Source organism: Artibeus jamaicensis, unplaced genomic scaffold (genome assembly GCF_021234435.1).
Source record: "Artibeus jamaicensis isolate MK-2021 breed Jamaican fruit bat unplaced genomic scaffold, CSHL_Jam_final contig_3126, whole genome shotgun sequence".
In the NCBI taxonomy this organism is placed as follows: domain Eukaryota; kingdom Metazoa; phylum Chordata; class Mammalia; order Chiroptera; family Phyllostomidae; genus Artibeus; species Artibeus jamaicensis.
In genome coordinates, this window is record NW_026521723.1 from 10179028 (window position 1) to 10193054 (window position 14027).

General features: G+C 46.5%; 1 protein-coding gene across 1 annotated transcript in view; it reads right to left on the reverse strand.

Moving 5' to 3' along the window:
• The window catches only part of CCDC80 (coiled-coil domain containing 80), a 35424-nt gene extending 23221 nt beyond the window's left edge, over positions 1 to 12203 (reverse strand). The window contains exons 1-3 of the mRNA XM_037165508.2: positions 11397 to 12203; positions 9077 to 10980; positions 1878 to 2034 (exon numbers count right to left, since the gene is read on the reverse strand). Of these exons, the coding sequence (XP_037021403.2) occupies positions 1878 to 2034; positions 9077 to 10969 (2050 nt within the window). The 5' untranslated portion in view covers positions 10970 to 10980; positions 11397 to 12203. The remainder of the gene's footprint in view (positions 1 to 1877; positions 2035 to 9076; positions 10981 to 11396) is intronic.
• Positions 12204 to 14027: the final 1824 nt, after the last annotated feature.

Sequence of the window (14027 nt, forward strand, 5' to 3'; positions counted from 1 at the left end):
CCTATTTCTTCTATAGACATCTGGATTATAACTGAGCTCACTGACTCATGCTACTAGATGAAAATCCAAGAAGTAAATGGTTGAATACCAGTGACCACAGAACATGTGGCTTTGTAGTATTATCATCAGGAGTAGTAATGCTTGAAGAGCAATTTGAGGGTTCACTGTCAACATTCTATAATTAGCAAAAAAACAATTACAAATATTTTTTCAGTTATAGGTGCTCCAATCCCTGTGACAGCTCGCCGATCTCCAGAAGCCTGCCAGAACGAATGGTGGTGATGATGACCACAGTAATAGCATTCGCTACGTAACCGGCATTTACATATATTACCTTACTATATCCTCTCTGTAACCAGGAAACACATATAACTATGTTCTAAGCTGAGACTTAGGAAGATGCTTGGCTGAGATCAGTCAACAGAGAAGTTGTGACTGTGTTTTTGAAGTGGTTTGTTTGACTCCAGAACTTCTTTTCTGTCCCCTGTACGATTACTGTTGTGTGGTTAAGGGACGGACATTTTGTTGTTGTTGTTCCCCCTTCCAAACACACACACAGCACATCCACAGATAAGTCACTGATCTGCCGTGGTTTAAGGTAGGACTTTGGAAAGGATGCTACCTCTTATCCTCTGGGTCTACATCAGGGGAAGTTGGGCTAATAGAAGAGAATGCATGCACAACTGAAACTTCACACCTGAATGCATCCTAGAAACCTACAGTATGTGCCTACTGTCAGCAATACTGTACTATGTACTTAAAATTAGGGGGTAGATCTCATATTGTGTTTTTACCACAACAAAAAGTATAATTTAGAAAGCAAGACCATATTAAAAATCAAATTGACATTATCATGACATAATTACAACTGTGTTCAATTATACCAAGATCACATGACAGAAAAATCTGTGACATAACATGTTATATATATTAAAGTTAAATGTAACTAATGGGGAAAATATGTTTTAATGGTGTATTCTTTCAGATGTTTTCAGATATAATATATTTTATGAAAATTATGCAGAATACACAAATGGATAATGGAAAGGATTTTCACTATGGTTAAATGAGAATAAAAAGTAGAAAATGCATGGAAGAAAAAAGGTTTTTTTCAATAAAAATTAAAGCCCTAGAAATGTAAAAATTATTTAAAAAATGGGCAGGGCAGATTTGGGGCTCCTGAATATGAAGCCTAACTACTTACAGTCAGTTTTGCAATGTTCCCAGGAGAACTGCAATGAGCTCAATCTCAGCTGCCCAGCGCCGAGCTGCGTGCCTCAAGAGTCTCACACGCATCATTGATATGAAAAATTGTGAAACCTCTAGCATTCAGCCAAATTCTTCTGCTCTCCAAAAGGACTTGGGCATAGTTCAGTCCATATTTTCAGTGACTTTTCATTTATCTTAACAGCTTCTTTCAGCCCTGGTTCATTCCCTCCCCAGCCTTGCCAGAGTCAGTACTTCCAAGGGTCTGGCAGGTCCCCATCTGTCAGTGAGTCACCTGTAGCCTAAAGGCTGCCAGAAGATCAGATGATGTTGCTCACAGGCAAGAAGACTCGAAATCCAAAAGAAAGTGTCTGAATACCTATCTGGTTTTCCCCCTACCATATTACTTCTCTCTTCTTTCTCCACTTTACTGACTTTCAGACCACAGAGTGCTTGCATATTTTTCATTTTAAAGTGCCAAAAGCTTAAACCAGAACCATCTGGAATGGTTATCTAAATACAATGTTAGGCAAACTGACCTTGGTTGCCACAAGGAAAGAGCCCTCTGGATATCAGAAGTTTCTTGTGATTCCCCACTGACCTTCCCCACAAGATTTGTCCCACCTTAGCTACGAGAAGAAGAATGATATCATTAAAATGGTTAAGAGAACCTAGCTGGAAGTGGTCGATTTTCATGGTGCTGTTGTTGACAGGGCCAAAGATGGTGATCACAGAGATTTTCCTGGTGGCCATCTTGCAGAAACTCTCCAGATATTCGTCTCGCTGCTGCACGTACATGTTGTTCTCGACCTTAGGGGCGGTGATCAGCTGGAGGTGGGCAAAGACAAGCACATATTAATTCACAGCGACAGCTTCACACTGAGGTGAAACCCCAAGGGGTGGTTTGGGATAGAGAGCTGGACGTGACTGACACCAGAGTTAAAGCAAACTAAGTTACGCTAAGCTACACTAAACTGGGCTAGGTCATTTTGTTGGACAGTTGCATAATTAGGACCAAAGACTGTTTGGAAAAGACTTATTTTTAAATGGCTTCAGACAGCTTTGAGCTTTCCAGTCATTTCCAGTATTTACCTTCCTTACTAGTCTGCTCCATGTGTCCTGGTCTCCTGAGCTGTGAACTCTGCATGGAAGCACTTCCTTTGTGAGGCCGTTGTCTGTGCTGCACAAATACTTGGCAGGTAAAAGTTGTTCAGTAAGGGCTACCTCCCTTCCCTCAGTTTAACCTTCATTAGCCTAATTGGCTGCTCTGACATTGATAAACTGAGTGGTTACTACTATCATTTCATGTCTCACAGGGTTGAGAGAGTTTCGTAACCAGGTGTTGGGCACTCTGGAACATTCCATGGCTGGTGTCTGCAGTGAACACTGTGTATTCATCCTCTGCTGACTCATCATTGGGCTCAGAGACCAGCCTCCATCCACGTTCCCCCACTGGACTACATCCAAAGTTATCAATCTCCTCTCTACTTTATAAAATAAATCTAAGCTTGTAAAATAATTCTGAAGTCTGTCACATGGCATTTCTCAGCAGGGAAGTCACCATGTTGTACCCTCTTTCAAATTTCTTCCTCAAAATGGTTAATATCTGATCCCAGCCTGGTCCTGCTTTTTATTTTCTATGTCAGAAATGTGTTTATTGCTTCTTGAAAGTTTTTCCTTCTGGTAATTCTCTATGGTTGACAAAAATACTACCCCCTCATGGAAATCAAGACATGTTCAATAGTTTTTGAGTGGAACATTAGCAAAGCCTTTCTGGGATAAAGTTATATATTTTTTTCAGATTGTTATTTCTTAAGTAGATATGATTTCACTTACTTTTAATTTCATGTTTAAATGCTTATTCAGATGGACATGATGGGTAGAAACTGCTTGTTTTAGAAATGTAATTTTCCAAAAGGAAAAATAATCAAATTTTCTCTAATTTGTTCATTGACTCATACTTAGCCTTAAAAAAATTAAGATGGTAATGCAAAAAATACAATATAAATAAATAAATATTATTTAAGATGGCTACAAAAAGAACTAATAATGGTACTTTTCACTTGGTTATTAGTTTTTAATTAGCTGTATTACATCTGAAAATATTTCCTTAGGAGTTTACAGTAGCCCAAATCTTGAAGTTTGATTTTCAGTTGGTATGTTTTATGTTTTTCTTTCTGGCTATTTGCTCACAAACATACTATTTTGAAATAAATAAAGTGAATGCTTCAGTGAGAACACAAAATAGTCAAAAACTAAGGTAACATTTACTGGTAAAGATTTGGACGTGCTCTTCCAACCGGAGGGTAAGCCCGTATGGGGAGGTGTCGCTAGGACACAGCCCTCCAGAAGCCGACTGACTGATGACACCTAACTTTGTAACTTCAGACCAACACACAGGCTCCGTCCTAGTCATCTCCTACTTGGCCATGGACCTATAAAGTCCACGGACAGACCACGATATGACAAGCTTTCAAGAGTACTCAGAACTCCCTCTGGTTTCCTTCTCCCCCTTGAACATGATTGAGAATTTCAGACAATATATCCTCATACAGAACGTCCTTCTCTGTGTCTGGAAGTTTCTCCCGGGCATCTCTGAACACAGTAGTCTTAGGCCACTGGATACCCCGTGGAAATCACACTAAAATAAATAAAGAGTTCTAATGTTTACTTGCACCTCAGGACTTTTGCCCAAGGGTGCCTTACCCCCTGTGAGGTGACACTCATCTTGCTGTCTCCTTGCCCAGCTCTGTCACTCAGTGACCTGGCCCCAGGCTCTCTCTGGCCAACCTTTCCTCCTATTTCCCCTTATGTGCCCTCTTTACCCAATAGCCAGACCATCCTAAATTATGAAATAAAAGAAATCTTGGCACAATGACACAAAGAAGGGGTGATTATAGTTGAAGTTGAAGGGCCTGCATTTTAATCCTTATTTAACCCCTGGCTTCCCTGAAGCCTTAACAGGGCCCTTTAATGTTGTGAACCTTAGTTTTCTCATCTTCGCAATGGAACAACTTCCCTACCAACCTCAAAAGTAGTGAGAACTGAGAAAAAATAAAATATGTGTGCAAGGCTGTGCCCCTGAGTATGATACATGTATGTCACCACTGTGTAGTTCGCCCACATTCCTTCCTCGGCCTTGGCCTGTGTGACCCTCCCACCCAGAAAGCCCTCTTGTCCCCTCCAAATTAGCTGATGCTCAGCCATTCTTCAAATGCAGGGTCCTCCCTAAAGTCTTTTCTAGCCCTCAGCGATCGCTTCTTCCTTATAATCACTGTTCTTATAGTCTGCACTGTTCACTTGGAATGTATTTCTTTGATTTACCATTATATTTTATGTTTATGTCACATCTCCCCCACTAAAGTATAAGTTCTTCAAGGCACCGAAGCCCCAGGCCCTACCACTGCCATACCCATGGCTGAAGAGCAAACTCTGCTCCCCCCCCCCCATTTCTCAGGTTACATGGACCGCTCCAGCTAGGAGACGGGAGCTACTCAGAAACACAATGATCACCTCTGCCTATGACTGTCCAGCTGCAGGCCACAGACGGGCTGGTTCAATCTGTTCCTCATGTTCACAGCAGGGAAAGGAAAAAGCAGAGAAGCCTGATCATCTCAATATATTTCAAGGATTCTTTCCCTGTGTATTGACACCTCTGTCCCATTGCCAATCCTTTCTTCCTAAAGAGAGCACCTAGAACTTCTCAGTAAACATTATGGTCTGGTCCTCAGCCTCTTTCCAGCTTGGTGGTGATAAAACAGGGCACTCTCGTGAACTTAGAGCTGTGTTGCACTCTTTTTTTATGTTTCTGCCCCAACAGTGTGTTGGCACAAGGAGCCTCAGAATGTGATTAAGCCAGTTTGCATTAGCAAAGGGAGCAGACAGGACTGGGCGATGCTGTGGGGAAAGCGTTTTAAACCTCAGATTATTCTACAAACTGTGTTAGGTTCAAAACACTGGGTTTTTATAGGATTCTGAAAGATAACATGTAAGCTAGAGGTTTGCCTTAGTAAATCAGAGCTTTGTATCCTTTTCTAAAATTGAATCAAATAAGTTGATTGTTGCCCTAACAACCAGATTACTGAAGTAAAGTTTAAAATATTAACCCACTTGAATTATAGGAGATTCGGTCTCCAAAGAATGCTTAAACTTGGACTTGAATCTCTGCAATGAAGCACTTGTCAATCAGCAAGTAGGTCGATTCTCAGGGCACAGAAGAAGGACGGCTTGTCAGCGGTACTCCACATAGTCCAACGTTTAAGTGATGAACAGCTTATCTATATTCTCACCTCCATCACCCCTAAACTGACAGCAGCCAGCCTGAGGGGCTGGGTTAACTGGGATTCAGTCTATTGTTCTTGACCGAAGGCCAGGAGAGCCAGAGTGTGGAGGTGCAGAAAGCCAGCCCGGTATTCAAGGCAGAAACTCTACCTTGGTGCTCAGCACCAAATGTTGATGACTGATATGTCTTACTGTTGACCTGAGCAATTCAAGGTTTAAAATGAATGTTTAAATGTCTGTATTGATTACCTAACAGGGAAACATCTCAGTTTCCCCTATCCATCATGGCATATGCCCCATATTCAGGAATGCAGAATGGGGGACTGGCTTGAGCATGGGCTTTAAATCGAAAGACCCGAGTTCTAATTCTGCCTTTGCCATATATTAACTACACACCTTGGGAAACTTCTGTCTGTAAAATGGAGATCTTCATGGCATGGTCATGAAAATTAAACCACAGGATCTCAAAAAGTTCCCGGCAGGATCTGCTCCTTTGCTTTGACAGACTGAGAGGCAGGGGGTGTGAAGGAGAGACCTCAGGCCTAAGGAAGGGGCACCTGCCCCTCCGGCAGCTCCTGCGAAGGCTTCCAGGGTCTGCCCACCCGGCCACAGGCTGCGCCACTGCTGCCCATGTTTCTCTAAGTCATCGGCCAAGTAGAGGTTATGTGATTCATGTTTTCACATCCAAAGAATGATTTTAATAAATGCCAAGTATTGGAGGTTTATGATAAGTTGTAATAGGGCACCAGCTTACTGAAAAGCTGGAAAGATAAGCTCAAAGGCCTGCACAATTTCTTGGAATGCGAACCTCCTGTAAGTCTGAGCACGCTAACTTAGGCTGAGGCCAGGGAGAGGTATATGGTGTCAGCCACACTTGAGCAGCTTGCAGAGTGCTAAGCCTTAATGAATATTAATTGAATCACCAAGCTTCCTGAATAACACTGGCCATGTTTAAGGCAAAAAATGAGTGGAAAAGATGATAAATGGAACCAGCTAGTTCCTTCACCCAAAAACACAATCCTCCCCTCTGTCCAGTCAAATAGTCTCTTCTCTCCATTTTCTGATATTGCACCACGTTTATTTTATCTTGTTGTTTGTAATCCAACCTTATTTTAGATGTCATCAGCTCTACAGAAAACGCATTGCTGACGTGATCCCTGGCCATGCCACTTGTGCAACCCTGGGCACACGTGGGGTCGCAAGACTGAAACGCCTCTCCTTGGCGCTTTCTTTGTAGGAACAAGCCCAGCTCTCTCGCCAGCCACCCAGAGCAACATTGCCACGAGCAGTCCCAGCTGGTTTCTGTTTTGCCTCACATGACATCAGCAGAAGCTGTCATTTGAGTTTCATTTGCTAGAAATTTATGATCAGGGATACTGTTAAAAGCAGAAAAGACCCAGCTGGGCTTTCAAATCCCTGACTAAGGGAGTGGAGAGAAAGGGAAAGAAATAAAAGGCATGACTAATACCAGGGCTATGTATGAAAACCTCTTTCTTTTGACTCACAAACTAGCAGCAATGGAAGTAGTTACCAATAGGTGCACCGTTACAATCTGACATATCACCCATGATTATTTCCCCCTGGTTAAAACCTGACCACAGGGAACACTTCACCTGCCCTGTTGGCTAAATGGCCGGGGTTGGGTGATGTGTTTTATTAGCAGGCTGGACAAAGTCCCAGGTACCCAGGAGGCAGGCAACAGAGCGTCCTGCTGATGCTTGTCCACAGCCCAGAGAGGTGGGTTCTCTAGCAAACATTCAAGTACCAGGTAGAGTTCTACTCTAAAATCTACTCTACAATTTTTTTCGGTTCCTAGTGGAACAATCCCACTTAAATTTATGTACTCTGGGAATAACCGAGTAACTGTTAAACTACTGTGACAGCCCATCTGCTGCTAACCTGAGTTTCTACAGTTACTTCAAGGCTCTGGTTAAAACAAGTAATAACACACACAGAAATAAAATGCACACACACACACACAACCTGTAGAATCCATCAAACTTAAGTTTTGTTCTAACACATAAATGCACTATTGATAGAACAGCTAGGAGAATTTGGGGACATGCCCCGCCTGTGATAAATGTCCACTCTGAGTAACGGTTTAAATGCACATTTAAACATTTGGAAGCCACTGAAGATAAATGGACCCCGGAGTGTCTCTGGGTCAGATTATTAATCCAAATTTAAGCCAGACTGAAAAAAAGCTAAAACACCCCCTGAGACATGCCTTGAGGGAAGAGTGTCTGTCACTTTTGGTGAGGAAGATGCGGGGCGTGGAGTCGCCTTGTGTCTTTGGGAGGACGGATGACCCTCTGTGCCCGGAGAGGGCTGCCTCCCGGCCAGCTGTCCGAGGGAATCAATCCTGACTCATGTAACCCAACATTACCTTACTGATTTTCTTCTGTGAAGTAATTGTATCATACTTGTTTCCTCTTTGACAGCCTGGGATAAAATGATAGTGTTAAGAAGCAAAGGGTCAAGCCTTGGAAGGGCACTAGAAGAGTGGGTAAGGAGACTTGGAGAGGAGACATTGCTTACGAGAACTGCCCTTACATTTAGGATGGGGCTTGTTCCTGCCCAAAGTCTTTTCCCTGGGGTTTGCGTAGAAACTGTTATTACTCTTTGGATGGTGGTAAGTAATGGCCAACTGAGATGTACCAGTGACAGAGATGTACCAGTGACTGAGATGTACCAGTGACTCACTCAATTCTAGTGGCACTCAGAAACTGAGGCAAAAAATAAGTAAGGACTGCTCATCTCCTTTATCACACTCACACACACACACACGTGCTCATTTTATAGAGTCTCAGAGAAACTGACATCTGGACTCCAAGTTCAGATGTGTCTCTAGAGTATTGGAAATTAGAACAGTTAATCCAGTTCCCCACACTCCATCCTTTTGGCCTTTTACTAGTTGGGCAGAGATAGAAGGGGCAGACTTTAAGGACTAAAGATCTCAGCCAGCTGGTGTAAAGCATTCACGAGGGTCACACCAAAAAGGGCCTCTCCCACTCCCACTCACGCCGACTCCCCGCCCAGGCTGCTTCACTCTCGCCGCTGCATTTTCCTCTCATCCATATAGACCAAGTGGGGAAAGAGGAGAAACCTTGTTGTTTCCCCAGACACATGCTTCTGGTTTCTAAGCTGATGAAGAGAGAAACCCTTTTTTAAAGTTGTGACCAGAGTCAACGCATAGCCAATTTTAGGGACTTTGTTCTTTTTTTATTCCTTGAACTTGGTAAAATGGAGCTGCGTCCGGAGCTACCCCGTGGAGGAGAGGAGTAAAGGTGGGGGATGGGTGCTGCTGGGCGTGGAAGAAGCTGTGACCGCAGGTGCTTCCCTGGGCTCACATCTAAGGTCCGCTGGCCACGAACTCTGCATCCGCCTGAGGAAAGATGCATAGAGCACCCAACCCGACAGGGGCTGCCGGCCGGCTGCCCTTCCCTGACACACCTCCTGACCTTCTGGACACGGCACAAGTCCAGCCATCGTCCGCCACCCACCGATGCGATTTTAGAGAAACCACAAACTAAGCGCGCACGCTCCCTGCCTCAGCCCACAGAGCGATGCCAAGGAGAAGAGTACTTACCAGGAGCCTTCGTTTGCCTTCCAAGGAGCCCAGCAGGTCAGTCACCAGCTTCTTGGGACTCTGAGTGAAGTACTTGGCGGTGGGTTTCAGGTAGCCGTCCTGCTCGGCCTTCCCGGCTTTTTTCTTCTTGCTCTTCTCCTTCTCCGGCCTGGTCTTTTTCTCGGCCTTGTTCTTCTTCACTTGCTTTTCGCTTTTGAGTAACTTCTCTGCTTTCTCATTCTTCACCTTTTTTTTCTTCTCCTTCTCAGGTTTTTCAAGCTTTTCGTGCTTTTTAGACTCTTTTGTCTTTGGGGGAGGGACGTCCCCCACCTGCAACTCCTCCTCCAGCTGCGAGGCAGTCGGACGGCTGGGGTCATACTTATCCTCATACTCATTGCTGAGAATTTTGTCTTGGGCTTTCTTCTTGGGCAGTTTCCCCTTGGCTGGCTTGTGAGGACCCGGCACCACATTGGGGTCCCGGTGGCCGTGCTCGCGCCGGTCTGTGCGGTTGTCCCGGAGTCGGCCCGGCGCAGCCCTGCCGCTGTGCTCCGGGGTCGGGGTGGGAGCGGCCGCAGTGAAGGTCTCCAAGCTGGTGGCCTTGCTGGGCCTCCTGGTGGTCTGTGGCCTCTCCCTCGCCGGCTCCTTCCTGGGTGCTGGGTGGAGATTCTCGGGGGCTGCGGCACTCCTGGCAGTAGTCACCTCGGCTGTCGCTGGGGGCCTGTGGGCATCCGAGGAGGGGTGCACCCGGGGGGTCCAGGGCCTCTGGGTGGTCGGAAAGGCCGTGGTGGTTGTAGGTCTGGCAGCTGCGGTTGGCACCCGCGAGGTGGCCCGCGTCACTGTCGTGGCTGGAGCCGGGGCCAGGGCGGTGACCCGTGGGGTGGGAGGAGGGGGCGGCGGTGCTGCTGTCGTGGTGGCCGGTTTTCTCCACACCTTCGCCCGGCTCTCTCTGGTGGGTGGCACTTGCGCTCTCCTGAGGTCCTCGTTCCTCTTCTCGACGCTCAGGCCTGGCCTGGCCGTGCCTCCGCCACTGTTCCCCTCCTCCACCACCTGGCCCTCCACCCCGGAGGCCTTGCACTTCTGAACAAAGCCCTTCTGCCTGATCTTCTCTATCCTGCGGATGGCACCCTGGTCGATGACCTCGTACATGGCCTCCAGCCTGACCGGGTAAGGGTAGCGCTCCTCCACCTGCAGCGTCTTCTTCAACAGCACCATGCCGAACTTCCCCTTCTCCAGCTTCAAGAAGCTCATCAGCTTTGGGATGAGGCTGGGGTCCAGGGCCTGCTCCAGGACCTGGCCCTCGCTGGTGATCCTCCGCACCTTGCCCCCTTCCTCGCCCGCCTGGTGGAACAGCACTATCTGCTGGATGTGCCTTTCCGCCAGCTCGCAGTACACGTCGTCCTTCAGCAGGCTCATCATCAGGCGGTAGTAGCCTTCCGAGGCGTGAGGCGCCGAGATGACCCACACGCGGTTCTTCCCTGCAAAGCTGGCGAGGATGTTGGGAGAGCTGGACCCAGAGGGGAAGCGCAGCATTCTTGACCGAGCTGAGGACCCCTCATCTCGGACCATCTCACGGGGAGAACTCCGGGCTGCTGGTCTCCGCTCAGGTTTCACCAGGGCCCCATTGATGTCCAGCGGGACCGGAGGGGCCTTTTCAGGAGCTATTCTCAACACAGGCACACTGCTCCTTCTTGGGAGGGGCTGAAGGTTTCGTTCTTCCAGAGCAGGTCTCTCAATTCCCTGAGACCTCCCCGTATGCCTCAGCAACCGAACTGGCCTTCTATTGACTGGGGAGACCAGAGGCCCCTTCTGCCTTCCATGGCTCCCTCCATGCGTGGCCCGGGGGTGGGGTTCTGACCCACACACCAGCCACATTGCTAACAGCATGGTAAAACTGGGTCCCATTCTCCATGTCATTGTGCAATCCACTTTTGGAGGCAGCAAGGTCAAAAGACGAAAGAGGAGGGGAAGGGGAGAAAAGGAAAAAAAATTATTTAATTGCAAACAGAGCTGGGCATTTTCTCTTTCTCTATTTTGGCCAAGGGCTGGGGGGTAGGGGTGGTTAGAGAAGAAGAAGAAGGGAGGTCAGGGAATGGAAAATAGGATAAGATCCTGTTACTTTTAAACCCCTGTAATTTGTCAGTGCTTAGCAGAGACAGTTACATTAAGCAGGAAACCCAACTCAGCGCCCATGCAGCATGCTTGCACCCTTTCAACTGACTCTCTGATGCTCCAGAGAAAATGCGCACTGAGCACATTAATTATGGCAACATTACCACTTCATTTCTTCAAACAAGCAACAAAGAAACAAACACACCAAAGGCAGAAAGGATTACACACTTACATTGTGGCTCATGGAGATGGAATGCAGAAGGCTTAAAAAGCGGTCTGAAGTGTGGTCCCAGGGCAGTTGCCTGGATGAAACACTTTTCCTCCCAACCCTCTGTCTCCTTTTCGAGCCTGGGGCGGGCTGCAGCTCAGCAACCAAAGTCGCCCGCCCGTCCTGACCTGAGGGCTCTGCTGCTTTCTTCTTTTCTTTTCGGCTGTCTTTTTACCTTCTTGACAAGTAGGATGCGGTGACAGGAGCTGTCCTTTTAAGTCTTTGCATCTCCATTGTTCTGCAGTTTCTGCTCAGCCCTGTGTCTGTCGGTGTATGCCAATCCCTGTGCCGGCACACAGGGCACCCCCTGAAGCGGAGCCCCAGCTCTCTCCGAATCCCACTTTTTTCTCTCCTCAGAGTTCCAGGGTCCTTCTTATCACCCTTTCCCCCACAGCCTGGCTTAGTCCCTTTGTTTCCGAGCGTGAAAGCACTGGGATTAATATGTTTTCCAGGCTGAGGGAAAACACAGGAATGTGAGGGTGAAAATAGGCTTTTTCTCTTTCTCTACGCCCCTCTCCTCCCTTTATTTCTTTCCACCTTTTTTCTTCTTCTTCTCTTTTCCTTCTTCTTCTTTTTCTTCTTCCTCTTGCCTGGATTCAGTCCCAGGAATGCCAGGACAACCTCAGTTTTGGTCCAAACCAAACTCAAACAACAGTGGCCACTGGAAATCAAGGAAACTTCACTCAGGATTTAACAGATCAGCAAAACACCGCCTCCTTCCCATTTCAGCACGCTGAGAGAGTGGACTCGGTGGGGAGGGCCGTTCCCTGGGTGGGGGAAAGTTTTGAAACACTACCCATCATCATAAATCACTTTAGAATAGGATGGCTGAGGACTTAACCCCTTCCACGCCGACCAATCAGGATCCTTTCCCTTCCCGTGTGTACTCACACTGCACTCTGGAAAGGGAGAATTCTCAGATTTCTGCATCAGGCTGCTTGGTTTTCCTAGAGATTGATAATCATCTGGGTCAGGGTGCGTGGCCGTACGCACACAGACAGTATATATATTTATAGTTCTGTGTATATATTTTTATCTTTTTCTCCCATGCATTTAGTTTGAGCTTGGAAAAGCCCATGGAAAACATGACTGGGTTGTTTTTATTTTATGCTAATTGGAGATCAAATTACTGTATTCTTGTTCTTAGTTCTCTCCGTGGCATGGAAGGAAGCTGGTAAAAGGTTAGCAATGCAGGCAATGGCTGTCGTTCCCCTGAGACTGTGGTCAGCCGTAACATCAGGGGAGGGCCACTGTGATCTCCAGTTCTGCTTCTGGCTAGAGGTGGTGGGCTGCGACCTTCCTTAGAGACATGAATGTGTGTGTGTACTGCCGTATTTCGCTCTCCAAAAGTTTCAGGTATCTTGAGGGCGTTGGGCAGTCCTTAGAAATAGCCACATCGGATTCCACAGAAGAGACTGTGATAGCTCTCTGTGTCCACATCCTGGGTCTGGCACACGGATTGAGCTTTTAGGTGGGTGGAAAGGTATCTCAGGTTATACACATATTTCTTCCAGCTTTTCCAAGAGAATTCAGTTGGCATGAATTGCTGCAGACAGTGGGGAGCCAGGGTTTTCAGAAGGCCCTTTGCAAAGTAGGCCATGCTAATGGTGATGCTGACTGAAGAAAACTTGGTCCTTAGTTACTACCCCTTGATCAGCCCATCTCCAGTGGGTCACACCTTTCCTTCACATAAGCTCCTGGCCCTGAATTGAAGACCCGTGGGGGACCGAGCGGAAGGCTCTCAGCCCAGAGCTTGAAGACCCAGTGGTGCCAAGAGGGAAGGCCCTTGTCTGGAGCCCTCACAGACGCTGTGACTACAGTAACAACGCTGGGCTTCAGACAGAGACCCTCTGTCCTCCAGAGTCAGAGAAGGTTTTCCCTTCCATGGGCTTCACCTCTTACGTGGATCAAATGCCTGTGCTGTCGGACAGTCCTAGCTGTTGCTTCCTTTCTCAAAGCACAGTGTGTTCCAGTCTTTCCCTTCCAAGGTCTTTCCTCTTCTTCCTTTCCTTTGCCATTTTTCCTCTGCCCACCGATAACGACTACCATTTGTTGAACGTTTAAATGTGGGGCTCTGGCTTGGCACTTTCATATATTCTTTTGTCTAGCCCTCACAGCATCCCTAAGAGATAGGTAGAATTATTCCCATTGTATAGGTGGACAAACTGAGGCTTAGTGAGTTTAAACTGTCATACAAATGGTAAACAGTAGTGCTGAAATCAAACCCAGATAGAGAACTGTCTACAAAACATGTGTTCTACTGCCTCTCCCTTTAATTTTATTCCCACGAAGCCTCTTTTTCTCTTTCTTTAATACCTTTTTCTCATTTCTATATTTATAGAAGATTCTCATTTATTTTGTAACCAAAGTACTTATGATATGTTTAGAACCCTACTTTCCAGAGTAATTCTGCAGTAGTAATTTTTATCCTTCTTAATAGTTCCTTAAAGTCTTTACCCTTTTTTAAAAAAATATCATATGATGTCAACCAACCTTCCAACGATGAGCACAAGATCACCTGTGCACTAGTAAAGTTGAAGCCAGTTTAGAGACCAGGATTTGACTCCCAGGGGAAGCTAGCTCAACCCTGAGCCC